Source organism: Anser brachyrhynchus, assembly GCF_964034855.1.
Source record: "Anser brachyrhynchus genome assembly, chromosome: 17".
NCBI lineage: Eukaryota > Metazoa > Chordata > Aves > Anseriformes > Anatidae > Anser > Anser brachyrhynchus.
In genome coordinates this window covers 4023284-4039093 of record NC_137710.1, presented here as the reverse complement: position 1 = coordinate 4039093, position 15810 = coordinate 4023284, and the positions used below count along the sequence as shown (strand labels likewise).

Genomic DNA, 15810 nt, shown 5'->3' with positions numbered 1-15810 from the left:
TTAAAACTGGGATGAGTGTGAACGGAGGGAAACTTGCTGTACGTGGGCGGCAATCCTGCTTTGGCCGGGGCAGGGAGATCCAAGTGCTCAAAGTGCTCCTGCCTTTCGGGCGTCTGAGTTTCTCCCGGCTGTGGCTGGGCCGGCGGTGTGTTCTGACCCCAGGACCTCACATACGGGGACTGCAGAGCTACGAAAAGCAGGGTAGCTCCCTCTTGTAGCACCCGGATTCACAGCAGAAGCCGAACATCCCTGATGAGATGAGTCAGGGGTGCCCTGCTGCGCCTGTCGCGAGGCCTGCCCCGGAGGCTGAGGCCTGAGGCAGAGCCGGAGCCTGGGGCTGCCTGGGGCCTTGGTTCCTGGGCCCTCCCCAGCTCGGTCAGAGCAGCACCACCACAGCATTGCTTCTGATGCTAGGGAAAGATAAACCTGGTTCCCAAAATAACCTGGTATGCCTTTCGGACACCCCCCGCCCTTCCTCCTCCATTTTGTCTTTGACCTTCTTGGCTTTTGTGTGAGAGAGGCCGAACTTGGGGCAGGGGCTCTGGTTCTCTTGGCTCCCCTCGACTGAGTGCTTAGCATTTTTATTTTTCTTCCTGGCTTTCCAGAAGGTTACTGGGCAAACACGTAGTTTTATCCTCTGTTGGCCAAAGCTGTTGGGCTTTGATACTTCCTCGTACTCTGCGGCTGGAGGGGAGCACGGCATGCAGTGCCGGGTGCTGCGTTCGCTTACGCCTCGGGAAGGGCTCTGGAGGTGCAGCTTGGTGCAGCGTAAGCTCCAAAACCCTTCCTCTGCCTGCCACTCCGCCTCGCTGAGGTTCGTCCCTGCTGTGCTGGCGTTTATCAGTCTTCATTACATCTGATCAAATAACGTCTGCTGCAGCTGTTCAGGCTGAGAGGTTTTCCCCTCCCAACTGCAAGTACTTGGTGTTTCGTTTGTTGGGTGTTTTTTGTTTTGTTACTGACCCTGATGTTTCTCTCTCTTTTTGAGGCAGTTGGAGCTGCCTTTTTTTTTTTTTTTTTTGGTGTCATTCTGGGTGAGGACTGTTCGGAATAGACTCCCAGGTGGGATCGGTTCTAATGTAAATATGTGTCAGTGTTACCACGGATATTCTGTGGTGGCAGGGCTTTCTATGCCGTTGCTGAAGGTCTTAGTTAATTAGATGATTACTCTTCTTTTCTGGTCAAGTATCTATCTGCAAATAAAAAATAGCAATTGAAACGTAGCTGCTGAAATGCTGTTGCTGGAAGCAGTCTGTGGCACAGAGCAGGAGGGCTTCTTATTTAATTAAAGTCAGGAACATACTGTACTGTACTCTCCAAGGGTCAAGGAACAAAAGGGACGTGCACATAATAAGTAGCGAACTATCCTTTCAAACCCCTCTAGCTCAGCCCAGGGGAGCTGTGTTTAAAGGGGCCTATTGAGATAACATTTGTGCTTTTTCCTCTTTTTTTTTTTTTCCCCTTTCTTTCTCCATATGGCTGCGTGGAAGCTGAAAGTATCCTGCGACTTTTCATTTTCTCCTTACTTGTTCTTAGTCTTGGGTTTGAAGCTGTCATCAGAACTGCTGGTATGCCAGAAGTGCTGGTGTGCCTGCTCTGGGGCTGGGGCTGAGCTCTCGTCTGGGTGCTGTGGGGCTGGAGGCTGTGGGGGCCCAGAGCATTGGCACCGCTCCTTCCGAGCATTTGGGGTTCACGGCTTTCCTGAAAGTTGCCACCGTCCTAACGAGCTGTTCTGTTTGTTCCTGCAGGATGTCGCGCTGTTAGAGTACCAGCATCATTCCAGGGATTACGCTTCCCACCTCCCGCCGGGGTCTATAATGCAGCCGCAGCGGAGGAGGCCGTCCCTGCTCTCCGAGTTCCAGCCGGGCAATGAAAGGTACCGCGGGCTGCTCCGGGGCCGCTGGGCACACCGACCATGTCAGCAGAGTTTGCACAGACCTGGGCAACTTATTATAACTTATTACCTGGTTACTTATTGGTACTGACTGCGTGCAGGTGCTGCGCCTCTCTTAGCTAACCCAAGTGGCTCCTTTGACTTCTGGTTTCTCCCCCTGCACTGTCATGCATTTTAAAGACACCTTAAAAACAACCAAAAAACCCCACCACACACACACACAGACACCATCTATGAAGCTGCACATCTCTGTTTAGCTACAACGTGCTGCGTTAGCTCTCTCCAGCATAGAAAATGTGCCGTTGGTTTTGGTGTGCGGCTCCCTGGGCTGAAGGGAGGGATGAGAATAGCTCATTGCCATTATGCACCTCCGCTTCCTCTTCTGCTGCTCTTCCTCCCTGTTTTCGTTGGTTTTGTTTCTCTTTCTGTATTCCCCTCGCCACTTTCTCTGAGGTGCTGCTTTCCCTGCCCGATGCCCTTGTGGCTCTCCCCGTGTCGCTGATCGCTTTCGTCGCCTCCTGCGTCAGGCTCTCGGTGTTTGTGTGAGCAGCTCAGGCAAGTGCCATGAGGCTCGCGGTGCTGTAGCTGCATTAACCACGGGAGCTGATCTGTTTTAAAGGCCATCGCTCTCGCTCTCTGTTTCATCACAAAATGCTGCTCTCTCACAGTTTCTCTTCTGCATTTGATGCTTAGTGGTTTTGCAAAAAAAAAAAAAAATTGCCTGGAAGTGAAATAAGAACCTTGCAGCAGTAGGTTTATGCAAAGCATTTTTTTGATGCTCGCTCCCTAGGCTAAGAATAAAAGTAGTGCAGAGTCACTGAGCCGCTGCCTGTGGCCAGCCAGAAATGAATCTGCTTCTCTAAAATCATAATTGTTAGGGGAGAGGGAAGGCAGTTGGACTAGATGATCTTTGAAGTACCCCTCCAACCCAACTCTTCTGTTCTTTATCAGGCTGCTGAATGAGTAAGGGCGCAGAGTAACCAGGGCACCAGGGACTTTGCTGGAAATGCCAACAGGATTTTTCTAGTGGGATGGATTCAGCTTGGTGCTCCGCAGAAACAAAACCGTGATAATTTGGAGGCAAAAACCATTCTCCCAAGTTAGTTTTGCATATGCTCTACTGGACGGGCTCTTCTGTGTTGTGGACAGGCCATGACCCTTGCATGTACAGAGGCGTAATGTCACTTCTGACGACGAGTCATTTACGGCTGCGTGACACGCTGCCTTGACTTGCTTTGATTCCCCAGCGCCGACTTCTCCTTAGCGCAGTGTAACACGGTTAAGTTGGAAGCAGACCAGGCTCAGCTAAATACGGGGGAGATGGGTAGAGAGGACCTGGCAACATGTTCCTGCCTGCTTTGGATTTTCACACTAATTACGGTTTGCAGAACGGAGAACCAGTTCTGCTCTCCAGTAAAAGGAAGGTTTCAAGGTCTGAATATGCTGTTTAAAAAAAAAAAGAGATCTTGGTTGTTCTGTATAACTGAAGAAACAGCTGCAAGCCTTGGTTTGCGCTGTGCCACACACCTCATCTGTTGTGGTCATCCAAGCATCTCCATTCGGCTTACAAATGTTTCAGACTCCCCAGACTTATTTTTTTTGTTGTTGACAATCACGTGGACTGTGGGCAAATGTTAATTGGGGTTGTCAGGTACACAGGATACGCATCCAAGCGGTTATGGTGGTTGCTTCAGCACTTTCAACCTGAACGATTAAGTTTTGGCATGCTATAAAAAGAATTTTTTTTAATGACAGACCCAACTTACTTTGCATCCTTTTTTTCCTGTAGCATCTGAAGAATTGAACTTTTGCAAAAATTAGACTTGATAATAAAGTTAGCATTGCCACTTAAGTTTAGCCCGGTTGGCATCTTGTGCCAAAATGCTTGGATATAAACTTAAAAAAAAATAAATAAAATAGAAATTTGTGCATCTGGGGATGCAAAATGAGGGGTCTGCAGAAATTTTCAACCTAGTGTAGTTAATTACTGAAGTCATTTTGAGTCAAGCTGAGGTTGGGGAGGTGCTAGTCTATCTCACAAAGCCACTTGCTGTTTCTCTGCATCCTTAAGTGCTGTGCTTTAAAACCTCTCCCGTGGCCTTTGCTTTTCCATCTTTGTAGAGTGAGGGTCCGCTGTAAAGCAGCGCCTGATGCATTGTAAATGGAGCCCTTTGGGAGCGTGGTCGCTCACCTGAGAGCTGCAGGGCCCTGCGACTCCTGGAGCAGCTCGGGCTGGCCGTTGATATTCACCCCAAAACCCAGCTTTGGGTCCGCCTGCAGCGGAGCAAAGGCAGGACGAGGGAGGGCGGTGAAAGCAGCCGTCTCTGCAGCTGAGTCCCCTTTGGCAGGTTCACGCCAGGCGCATCTGTAAGCACTTTGGCTTTGTTCCTGGGCTGGGATTGATGGGTTTTGAGCAGAGGCAGCTGGCTCTCAGCACGAGGGGCTGGGAGGAGGGAGCGACCAATGGCAAACAAATAACGTCTGCAAAGCGGGCACGGGGGAATAAATAGAGGGAAGCACAGGGTGTGCTGTGTCTGAAAGGAGGAATCTCATCTGGGTCTAGCTGTGCGATGCCCTGCCTGGCACGCAGCGGTGGTGGGTGTCAGGCATTTGGTTATGAATTTCCAGGCTGCTTTTCCTGCCTTCCTCCTCCTCCCCTTGAAGCAAGTGTCGGCTGCGGGGGGGAAACCCTTCCAGTCCCCTCTGCTTTGGGTATTGGAGAGGAAGCAGCCTGTCTGGTGTTGGTTGTGCTGTCTGATGCTCTTCCAGGATCACTCCCACCCCTTAAAGGAATAAAGTTGTGAGTGCAGTGCAAGTGGAAGGTGGTTAGATGGGCTTCCTGTAGCGTCGCAGGTTTTTTTTTTCCCTCTCCAGGCTGCTGTTTTGTTGTGGTCACGAAGGAATAGTCCGGTGAAAAGGGAATTAGCAGTGGATTATATCACCATGGACGTGATTTTTTAGGTACAGATCAGGTGCTGGTGGCAAAAACTCGAGTGGTAACGTGCTGGAAGGAGCGGGGCTCTGAGACAGTCCCAGGTTTTGGGGTCAGTCAGCCCTGAGAGTCGTCGTCATCCCTTGGTGGATGGGCAGAGGCTTGAGCTCCCCGTGTAGCATTCCTGGCTTGGAAGAAGGGAAGGAAACTGGAGCCCTTCGGAATGCGCTGCTATAGGGCCGCCTGGCTCCGTGGCCCTCGGCAGGGACGTGCTGCTTTCCTTGATGACTTTTTTGGTAGCAGGCTTTTTCTTGGAAGGATCCAGCGACTTCCCCTTAGCTCGTTCAGCCGGCTGTGCCAACTGGACTGCAGGAGCGAGGAGCAGTATTTCAGGATCTGCTGTTGGTACAAGTCGTACCATGAATGCCTGCAGAGGAATGTCCTGGCAAAGTGACAGGGATTAGGGTTTTTTCCTCTTCTCTGTGTATTTTGATCTGAAAGGAGACAAAGTGGATTGAGTTAAACGGCAGGTGCCAGTGGGGCGAGGGGTCTGCAAAATCAAAGACCTGGGCTTTTCTGGCTTGGTGCGAGTTACAGTTTTGAAGCGAGATTCCTTGTTAACGCAGGAATGCTGGGGTGGATTATGGCTTCACTGGCAGAAAATGTGGCCGTAAATAAATGGTATGCATGTTAACGCGGTGTGTTCCGCCTTTGTCCAGAATAAGATGAGTCACTATTTTCATAGGAGATTATTTTACCAGTTCATGAGACCGTGCTCTCTTTTTGGAGTCTTTCTGCTCAGCAGTCAGAAGGAGTTCGAGGAGTTGGCCCAGCCTTCATCTCAAGTATGATATTTGGGATATGTTGAGCAGCTGCTGTGCTTCTGCAGCCATCCGAGATAGCCATGTGCAGTACAGCATGAGAGCAGGCCTAATTACTGCGCTTATTGGACGTGATTAATCCTTCTGGCCGAGGAGCCCGGGGAGTTGTGGGAGTCTGGAGTGGGTGGGGAGCCGGTGCGGCGTGCGTGGCCGCTGGAAATAATGTGCACTTCTCAGCCTTCATCTGTGCCGGGCCAAATGGCACCAACTGTTCTGGAGTTAACGGCGCGACCAATCTGATTTTATTTATGGTCTTTAATTAAAGTTTCCATTTTTAAAGGTGACCCTTTTCTCGGGAGCGAGCGCCGGTGCGGCTGAAATCCCCTGCAACTGTAGATCTCGGTGGCTTTTCACACTTGAAATCGTGTTCTGGGAGATGGATTTTCTCCCTCCTTAGATGAACGTGGGAAAATGCTGGCTGGGGAGGGCAGCTGCTGGCGCGTGGGTGCTCGGTGCCGGTGTCGCGCCTTGTCCCACGAGCACCCTCTGCTCTCCGTGGGCTGCGGGCACGTCCGCGGGTGGGCGCAGAGGGTGACCGAGGTGCCTCAGAGGAGGTGTGGGGACCCCAGGCTTCGTGGGATGGGTCACTGTGCCGTGGCAGGGAGGTGCGAGGGGAAACCTGAGCTTTGCCTTGGCTGCCACGGAGGAATAACAGTTGGTGGAGCAACATTTCCATGCGTAATCTTGAACCAGATTTGTTTCTAGGGAGGAAAGGTGATCTTGTGCTGTGTGCAGCAGGTCTGATGAAACACGGGATGTCCCTGAAGTCGTTAGGCCAAGGAATGCTCCAGCGACCCAGGACTGCCAAGAGGTTTTTCCAGCAGGGCTCCAGATTCGGGAAGAAAGGTCTGAAGAAAGGTGAATGAGGAGCACGTCGGGGAGCTGCAGGGATGCATAAGCGTTCGTCCTCCTGAGTGAGCCAGTGCCGTTGTGTGGCACGGTGCTGAAGCTTCTGCTGGTCCTGGCCATGAATAATTCAGGCTCCACGCACGGCCCTCTTAAATATGCACGTTTTAAAATAAAGCATCTGCTCCCTTCAAATCGCAGTTGGCTCGGAGGAAGTTGGCTGAGGGGTTTGCGTGGGGCTGCCGAAGCACAGCCGCCTGCCTGTGTGTGCGGGAATGCAGGAGCACGGCGAGGACACGCGGGGGACCTCCTGGCAGCGGGGACCTGCAGTGCTCGAGCATCCCGGTGAGCGGAGCGTGCTCGGGGTGGTCCCGCGCCTTCGGCTTGCGAAGACACAGCCCTGCTGCTGGCAGACGTGGCTCAGGGCGTGAGAACTCCACCTTCCCTACCCAGACAAGTCGTGCTGTTTTTTTTTTCCCCTCCCTCTCCAGCTGTATGACAGAGGGAATATATCAGCCGCCCCTGTGCGTGTTTTTCTAGCTGCCTGGTGGCAGTTTTGCTCCTACGAACCCTCTGGTTTCTCTCTTTAACAGGTCTCAATTTGCCCAGTCTCCTACTCTGGATATCACTGGCCATAAAGAGCTTGCTGAAACCTCTTGCAAATCTTAGCATTGGCTATAAATAATTCACTTCAGCACTGGTGGTTTTCTGTAGTACTCGCTCATTTTATTGTCTGTCTGTACCTGTGGGGGCTGGAGACATTTTTTTTAGACTTATTTTTGGAGACCGTTTCCCACGAAACCATCTCAGCCCGAGGAAATAAACAGCTGCACTGAGGCTATCGTTTACCTTCGCTCTTGCTCCAGGAGTCAGCGAGAGCCAGTTTTCCCACCTGCCTGTCTTTGGCCCCACGATGTAGGGAACAATATTTGTGGATGGAAGCAAAACCTAAAACGTAGCATTGCTGGGAAGTTAGCGGGAGCCTGCCTGGAGTGCCTCTTGGTGTCGGGAGCCCGTGGTGCTGAAGACAAGTCCGCCTGAAGTCAGAGGGGGCTTCTGCTTCTGGGTCTGCCTGCTGCTGCCACCTTTTGCTTCTCGGCTGATGGAGGAGTGGAGAAGGGGAAGGTCTGAAAAAAGGAGGGGGTTTGCTGCAGAGCAGAGCAGGGCAGTGCTCCCGAGGTGGGTTAGCGGGTGGGAAGCTTCTCTTTGACCTCAGGAAAAGTTTGTACTTGCCCATTTCCCTGTGATTTAGCTTCAGCAAAGTAAGGAAGATAAAGGTAAGATCCATTTAGATCTAATCAGGGCTGCTCCTACAAAGTCCCCGAGGGCAGCTCGGGATGTCTGCTTGGAGCCTCTCTCCCAGGTGATGGATGCGCTCAGCCTCCTTTATACCCAGCTAGCACTCAAGCCCTTTTTAACCCGTTTTGCGTTCCGGTGGTTCTGCTGTAGGTACGACGCAGCAGCCGATGTTTTCCCCCGCTGCAGTGAGCAGGATGTGCTGAGCACCTTGCAGGTGCCGAGCGCTCGCTGCACGAATCCAGCCATTTACGCCACGATCTGCCGGGGAGAGACTTGGGCCGTGAGTCACCCGGCTCTGCAGCTGGCGGTGGGCAATTAACTTTTTAGATTAGCAAGAAACCAAAGGTCTGATCTCGGGTCATCCCGGGCTTCTGGCTCAAAGCAGAGCTGCGTGCAGGCGGCTGGGCACGAGGGCAAACGCTGGTGCGTCGGCAGGCTGCTCCTGCAGGTTGTGTTGGGTTCCTGGGGAAGGACTCCGGGTGAGGACTGACCCGCCCCGCTTCGTAATTAACGCTGGCATTTGTTTTATTTCACATAACGATGCCTAACTCCCCTGCAATTACAACCTCGTTTTCCCTTCAGCAAAGCAGGGATCTCTGGAACGAGGCAGCCAGGTGGGAACTAGTTGGAAAACGCAGCAGAGCCCCAGACCCGGTGTAACGGGATGATGGTGTGCTAGGCAGGGCTATTTTTATGCCGATCGCAACGTCATCGCTATGTAAAAGTGGGTTGTCAGGAGCTGGCGGCGGCTGTGGATGTGAGGAGGGAAAGGTGTGAAGGCTTCAAGCAGGAGCGTTTCTGTTCGCAGCCGGGACAGGCTGAGCGGGTTGTGCTGGGCAAAGTCATGCTGGGAGCGGCTGGAAATTCCAGTGCGTGGAGTTAACAGCGGCTCCAGTGGATGTGGAAATGGAAATAAAATAGCACCCTGTAACACTGCAGCTGTTTTCCCCAGCATGGCCCCAGCCTCACCGTAAGTAACTGCCGCTGCGAAGCTGAGCGTTGCCCCTACCTTAAAGCCGCGTGCGTTCGGTGCGGCGGGTCGCGGCGTGCCCCTGGCACAGGTCTCGGAGCTGTCCTGCATCAATTAGCAGCTTCTTGGTAGTACGGCCTTTAAAAAAAAAAAAAGGGAGGGGGGGGAGAAGTGAAAATAAATACATCTGAGTTTTAATTGCCGTGGTACAGTAGAGCCTTGGGTGTTGGAATATTTTAACACCTGCCCAGCGCAACAGTTGCTCATTGTCGCTGGGGTTTGCAGTGGAGCCTGAAACGGCGGCGTGCAGCTGCGGGCGGGCAGGGTTTGCACAAGGGGTTGGGGCAAGCCAGCAGGAAACTCGAGAGGTGCCGCGGGATGTTTCTGGGCTGGCTGAGAACAGTTCTGCGTTTGGAGTGGAAGAGCGAGCAGGTGAGCTGTGTTTCAGTGCCAAACCGAGGGGCTGCCCTGCTCTAAGTCTCGCTGCGCTGGTTGTGTGCTCGCTCTGTGTTCTGTGTGCCCGTGGCTCCGGGTTTGAGTGGCAAAAGCGGTGCGAGAGGCTCTCTGCTCTCTCATCCCCTTTCTGCGGGGAAGGAGGAAGAGGACGAGCCAGATTCTGTTCCTGTGTGTCAGCAGCAAGCTGTGCCCGACTCCCAGCGCAGCGCGCCTGTGCCAAACCCACAGCAGCAGAGTTTGGCCTGCGCGTGCTTTGGGACCAGTGCTGGTGTTCAAATGGAAAAAAAATAAAAAATGAAGAGGAGGGGGTGAGAGAGGAGTAGCCGTGGCTCACGTGCCCGGAGCTGGGCAGGGTTTGGTGGGGGACACAGCGGCTGCGCCTGTTCCCAGGCCGTGCTCCCCAGGAATGTCCCCAGGAAGGAGGTTTGTGCCAGGGGCCACCGCTCTGGATGCGGTCCAGAGCCCTTACATCCTCTGGGGGGGCTCCCCCTGCCTTCAGAGGGCTCTGGGTCCTTCCCTTTCTATCCTCCTGTGCGAGGTGTTCAGTTAGCTAGGTAAAAATGAGCGCCAGCAGTCCCTGTTTGTGGGTGGGGGCCAAGCCCTGTACAAGACCCCCCCATCTTCTGTGCTCACCCTTACCAAAACGCCTCCCTCCCCTTTGAGTAGCATCAAAGGCATCAGCTTGTCCTTTGGTGGCTGGGAGGATGCTGGCACCACACAGCTCGGGAGGACTTGAGCAGTCTTGCTTAAGGGAGAAAAGAAAAAAAGCCATGTTTTTTTTTTTCCAAGCTTTGAATCTTCTGTGTTTCATTTTAATTTTTAAGAGAGCCATCTGCATGAGGTGTTAAAAACACCTTTGGAGCTGCTTCAGCGAAGCTGATCCTTGGGCATAGTAAAAGGTTTAGTGTATTTTTGTAGGATCCCTTTACGGTTCCCACAGGAGAATCCTGCTAGGAAACACAGAGCTACAAAAAGTTTTATGCTTGTTTAAAAAAACAAAGCAAACAGTTTCCAGGTATTACCAACTGCATCGTATTTAACAGGTGAAAAGGCATTTCGGCCTGATGTGAGTAGTCAGTGCTGCCGTTATTGCTGGATAATACGCCTTTATGGCTTGCCAGGTCTGTGTCGGATACACGCAGCTGCACGTGGCCCCTTTCGGTCCTCCTCTATTTGAGAAAATAAATCCCTTCCCTCTAGCCGCAGAGGAGGGTGCGTTTCTTCCCCGGGGTATAATCTTTGGTAGGAGATGCTAAACAGAAGTGGCGGTGCAGGTAGCCTTGGCTAAATAAGCGAAGCGTGGTGGGAGGGAGCCTTGCCTTGGGTGTAGGGGCTCCAGATGTGTGGTGCAACGGCTTGAGGTGCCTGAACCGCGGCCCCGCGGCCTCCCTACATCCGTCCTTCGGGAGGCGGGTGAGCCCTCTGTCCTGCCTGAAGGGCTTGTGTCTTGGAGCCGGAGGGCCTGTTTTCTCAAGTCTCCTTTCTCTCCGTCCCCAGATCTCAGGAGCTGCACCTGAGGACCGAGGCGCATTCCTATCTCTCCGACCTGACCAAGCCGTCAGACCTGGAGTTCATTGAAACGAAGCGGCCGCGCCTGGACCTGCTGCAGGACCCGCTGCTGCGGCACTCGCCTCTGCTGAACCAGAGCCAGCAGGCAGGGACAGAGGATCTCTCAAAGGTACGGGGGCGGCGGCTGGGGGGGGGGCTCCGTGCCTTGGGATCCTCATCTTGTGTAGAGGGGTCTTCGAGGCTCAGTCGCTGCTGAAATCCGTGTAGGTGGCGGTTCTTGGTGCATCACACGGTGCTCGGCATTGCTGGATGGCGTTCAGGGAGATGGGGGGATGTTTTTGGGGAAAGGAAGGCGTATAGGGTTTTCCCCTCAACCATTATAGTCATGGGCCTGTGTTTACCAAGCTATTAGATGCACCAGAGCATTTGGGAAGTTTCTGTTGGCTGAATTAGGGTTGGTTGTGTCCGGCTTTTCTGGATGCTGTGCCTTGATTTGATTTTTATTTGACCTTTCTCATTTATCACATCTCTTTTATTTAATATTGGCGTTTGAAGGGCTGGAATTGGTTGCTGGTGGTTCCTTAATGTAATCTTCCCCAGGAAAGCCTCCCTTGCCTTAGTCTCATGTAACACAGCAAATTGTTTACGTGCAATTGTCTCCTCTGCATGTGTGATAAATGGTACAAAGAAAAATCTCTCGCTCGGGTGCCTGTTTGGATGTAGCTGCGTGCTGTTGGGGTAAGTTGTCTCTGACTTTGCCCTGAGCTCGGATGTGTTCGTGGCTGGCAGGAAGGTGCTGCTGTGGGACACCAGCACCGCAGGCGCTGGGGGCTAATGCGGCTGCAGGCTGGGCTTCGGGGCTTTCTGAGCCATCAGTAAAAAGGGAGGGAGGCTGGCAGCCGTACCCAGGGTGAGAGGGACGTTTTCCTGTATCGCTGCGGGAGCTGAGGCAGTAACGTGTGGGCAAGCAGCTCTGCTTGGGAGCACCGGGATATTCAGACTTCTGTCCTAACGGGGCTGGTGGGCCTTACACGAGACCGTCCCGAGTGAGAAGGATGTTTAACTTGGGGAAAACACGGGTCATTCGCATTCTGAGGGGGGCGTGGGCAGGTTCCTCGGAGGAGAGGGCTGCAGTGGCCGCAGGCTGGGACCAGGCAGCGCTCGTGCTGCCGGGAAGGGACGGAGCCGCTGCCGCGTCGGAGCCGTGTTCGAACTGCAAAATGAAAAACGCTCCAGACACTTCGGCTCTCTCTCCTTTCGCTCTCGATAGCGTGTTGCCTTGGAAAAGATGCCTCTGAGGTGCTGCGGCCCTTTTCTGTTCCATTTTCGCTGCTCCCTTGGAGATGCATCTTAATGAGGTGGTGCTGAGCCCAGCTGGGAGCCTGCTGCCCGCCGCAGCGAGCCGCATCGCGGTGGCGCTGAACCGGGGAGCGTTCTCTGCGGATGCTGGGCTGGGTGGCTGATGGGGGAAAATAAACTCTTGGCCATGAGACAAAAAATATCCTCTCTCCAAAGACGTGAGGAAACCAGGACAGCTTTTCTGTCTGCACATTATTTCCATCATCAGTTCTGTTCTGCTTCTCACCAGAAAACCACGTATTGTCTCAGCTATTTGTTCCTAATAGGCAGAGCCACTCTTGAGGCATTAGTTGCCCAGTTTAGGGGCTGCATTTACTCCTTGGTCTGTGACACGTTTCCAAGAATTACGTGCATTTTATGGGGCTTAAAACATTTGTTAATGAAAGAGAGAGAGAGAGAGAGAAAGCTGGGCGAGACAATTCAGCAGGACAAGATTATGCTTTTAGTGGAGTCATTTGTAATTTCTAAGTCTGGAAAGAGGAAAAAGTGATTGGGAGCATCTAAGTGGAGCTGGGGTTAGTTGCTCAAAACTGGCAGGGCTGTTTCCAGACTGAGTTTGAGGATGCTGTGAGACCGGGCTGATCTCGGTGCTGTTAAGTGGCTGGGAGCAGAAGGCAAGCCCGGGGTGCAGGACCACCCCTCGGAAGGCCTCGCTGCCTTTGCAGCTTTGGAAGTTGGGTTAATAGCAGACTTCTGGCTTCATTCTTGAGCAGCCATCCTTATAAACTGCTTGTGGACATGAGGGTTGTGATAAAGCTCGTGCAGCTAAGCTGCGCATCGCTCTGAGCCTCAGTGTTTGAGGATGCGTTCTCGGTGTGCTCGTCCAGGGGAAGGGTTGAGAACTGAGACCGATCCTCGGCCGTGAGCTCTGGACGCGTGCGTATCTGGGCTGTTTACATGCGTAAATCTACTTTTTGTCTCCGTGCTAAGCCAGCAGCAGTAATAGCTGATAGAGACCTTCTGATGAGCAGCTGCGCAGGGCTCCATCACCGCCGTTAGTTGCTCTGCACGCCTGGTGTAACCTAAAACGAGACAGCACGGTGCCTCCTGTCAAGCAGACAATGCCCACTCTGCCTCCTCCAGCAGACGCTGGCCCTCACTTCGCTTCTAGCAGCACCTTCGTCTCCCTGCTCTCTCATCCCATCCCATCGCTCTCGGGGTCCTTCCACGAGCTTCGCTCCCTCCCCACGGGCACAGGGTGTTGCTGGAGGGCTGGCACAGACCCGCGAGATGTGCGGCAGTCAGAGCGGTGGCACGCAGCTGCAGGACGCCTGGACCAGCGATGGGAGCACTCAGCCTGAACAGACAGAGCGAGCGAGAGGCGCTATTCCTGCCTCCGCTGCTGACTCAGTGCGCGACGGAGGCAGTCGATACTTTATCTAGGGCAGCTTTGCAAACTGTTTGAGCTCTTGGGGTAAAACGCACCACGTGAGCCGAGCGTTACCAAACACACTGGTGCTTACTTAAACAGTGTCCTAGGAGTCATCCGCTTACCCCTCACCCCATTCCACGGTGCTGCAGTCACTGTGTTGCGAGGAGCTCCGTTTATTCATCGGTGCTAGGAGTGCTCTTCGTGGTGCTTTTACGGGTTGAGCTAGCTGTTGCACAGCAGAGCGCTCCCCAGCCAGCACCGTTTTTACGGTGGGTTTCTGCATTTGCGCTCCTGGTGCCAGCCTGACCCTCCCAAGGAGCCACGGTGATGCAGCAGTGATGGGTGTTGCTCCTGAGCAGCTGATGCCCGCTGGTTTCTGCTGGTTTCAGAGCAGCGCTGGACCTGAGATGCAGGATCGGGTCTGTGGTGGTGCAAGTTAAGCACAGCCCCAAAAACTGCGGCTTGTTTTGGGCTTACCGGCCTCTGTCGGCCCCGGGGAGAAGTAACACAGCCCTGCACGTTTCCAAGGCCGTTGGTTTGGGCCATGAGCTGTGCTGTGAACACTAACGAAGTAATTTACGTGGCAAATCCTTGTAACAGGTCCCAGAGTTTTCCCCATAAACACCCCCAGAAAAGAAGTAGACCCTGTATGGCTTTTATTCATCGCTTCCTCATCTGTCTTTCCCAAATACAGGGTGAGCTGGGCCCTTTTACCCTGTTCTGGGTAACAGCAGCCTCACTTAAGTAAGGATGGGTTTGTAAGGCGAAGGCAATGTCAGTTATTAGATCAGCTCCTTCTGTCTGGAGAAAACAGGCATGCTTTTGGGCAGCGAGCCTCTCAAAAGCAGCAGCTTTACAGCAAACTCGCAGTTGTTCTAGCAGAAGGACATTACCTGTTCTTCTGAACCTCGGTTTGCTCATATCCTTGAGCGCTTGTATTTCTTTTCAAGCCAGAATCAGAAGGCTGTCTTCCCGCCTGCTTTTTCCCACTTGAGCATCTCTTTCCCTGGAGGCGAGGTGGCTGTCGCGTTGCTGCAGGGCACGGAGCCCGCTGCTGCTGCTGCTGGATGGAGCCGGGCGAGCTCAGGTGAGCTCAGGCTGTGCGGGGGGAAGAGAAATGAAACCCCCGCATGCCCTCCATGTTAGCAGAGGCTGACATTGCCTCCAAGAAGGTGCTCCCTTGAGCTGGCTGAGCAGGAAAAAATACAGCAGAGCTTTTTCTATCACTGGGAGCATGGGTGAGAGGCTTGCTGAAGAGCTGCCGTGACGCGGGTTTGCCGGGCGTGCTCTTGGCAGAGGTGCTGGAGCTGGCTCCCAGGACCCTCGGTGGCTTCTGCGTTTCCTCCGATAAAGCCACGGACCTTCATCACGTAACACCAGATAAGAATAAAGCCGGCTGCTCCCGAGCAGGCCAGCCGTGTGTCTGCGTGATGCCCTGTCTCTGTGCCTCCGCGCATGCTGGCGCTGCGGGTGGTGCTGCCCCAGGTCAGCGTGCTGTGCCTGGCTGTGCAGCGCCTGCTCGCTGCTCAGCAGAGCCGGAGGCCAGTCCTGCTTCTCCCCTTCCCTTCCATCTCTCCTTATTCCCGCTATGCTTCCACTTGCTCTTCCCATTTCTGAGGCTGCTTTTCCACCACGTATGTGGCTTGCTGCTCTTCCTATAGGATGTGAGTCAGTCGTGATCTGCATTTAGTCCCCTCGCCAGGCTGGCTGGCTGCACTTCTCGGAGCCCGTTGCTCCGGCAGGGCCGTGCTGCCGGGGAGCCCTGTAGGATCACGGCTACGGGGCTGGGCGCAGGAAACCCGAACCTCGCTGCCGTCCGCCCCGGCAGGCCGCTGGTCACCGGGTAAGTCTCTTCCCCTTTCTGTATCTCAGATTTCCCCGTCTGCAACAGGGACAATGCCACTTCCCTCTTTTGTAAAAGAGTTAACAGCTATCGGTGGAAAAAGGCTGTTAAAAGACCATGTGGTGGTAGTGCTCGGACTCGGCTGTACATTGTCAGAGGGATTTAATTCCTTCCCTTTCTGCATGAATGTTTTTGTTGCGCTGTGGACTGAAAGCTGGGATACAAAAAGAGAAGGTGGGACTCCAGGAACAGGCAGCAGCAAGGCCAGGAAATATATATGGCAGGCAGAAATTAGGGCAAAGGGCATCGTGCTCTGATGCACATTAATGTAGCTTTAAAAGCAATTAATCGAAAAAGGCTGAATTAACATGTTTAAAATGCATTTTTAATGATGCATCGCAGCCAGCACCGTGCATGCCAAATTTCACACCGGCCGCCCGTTCCAGAGC

The 15810-nt window shown here is 53.4% G+C and overlaps 1 protein-coding gene across 17 annotated transcripts in view; it reads left to right on the top strand.

Moving 5' to 3' along the window:
- The window catches only part of NCOR2 (nuclear receptor corepressor 2), a 234201-nt gene that overhangs the window by 79270 nt on the left and 139121 nt on the right, over nt 1-15810 (top strand). For 15 of the 17 annotated variants that reach the window (XM_080560150.1, XM_080560143.1, XM_080560142.1 and 12 more), the window contains 2 exons: nt 1749-1876; nt 10776-10956. In XM_080560150.1, coding sequence (XP_080416276.1) covers nt 1749-1876; nt 10776-10956 — 309 coding nt within the window. Of the gene's footprint in view, nt 1-1748; nt 1877-4405; nt 4490-8449; nt 8823-10775; nt 10957-15810 lie in introns of those variants that run through there. The other 2 variants (XM_080560147.1, XM_080560146.1) reach the window with 2 other exon arrangements.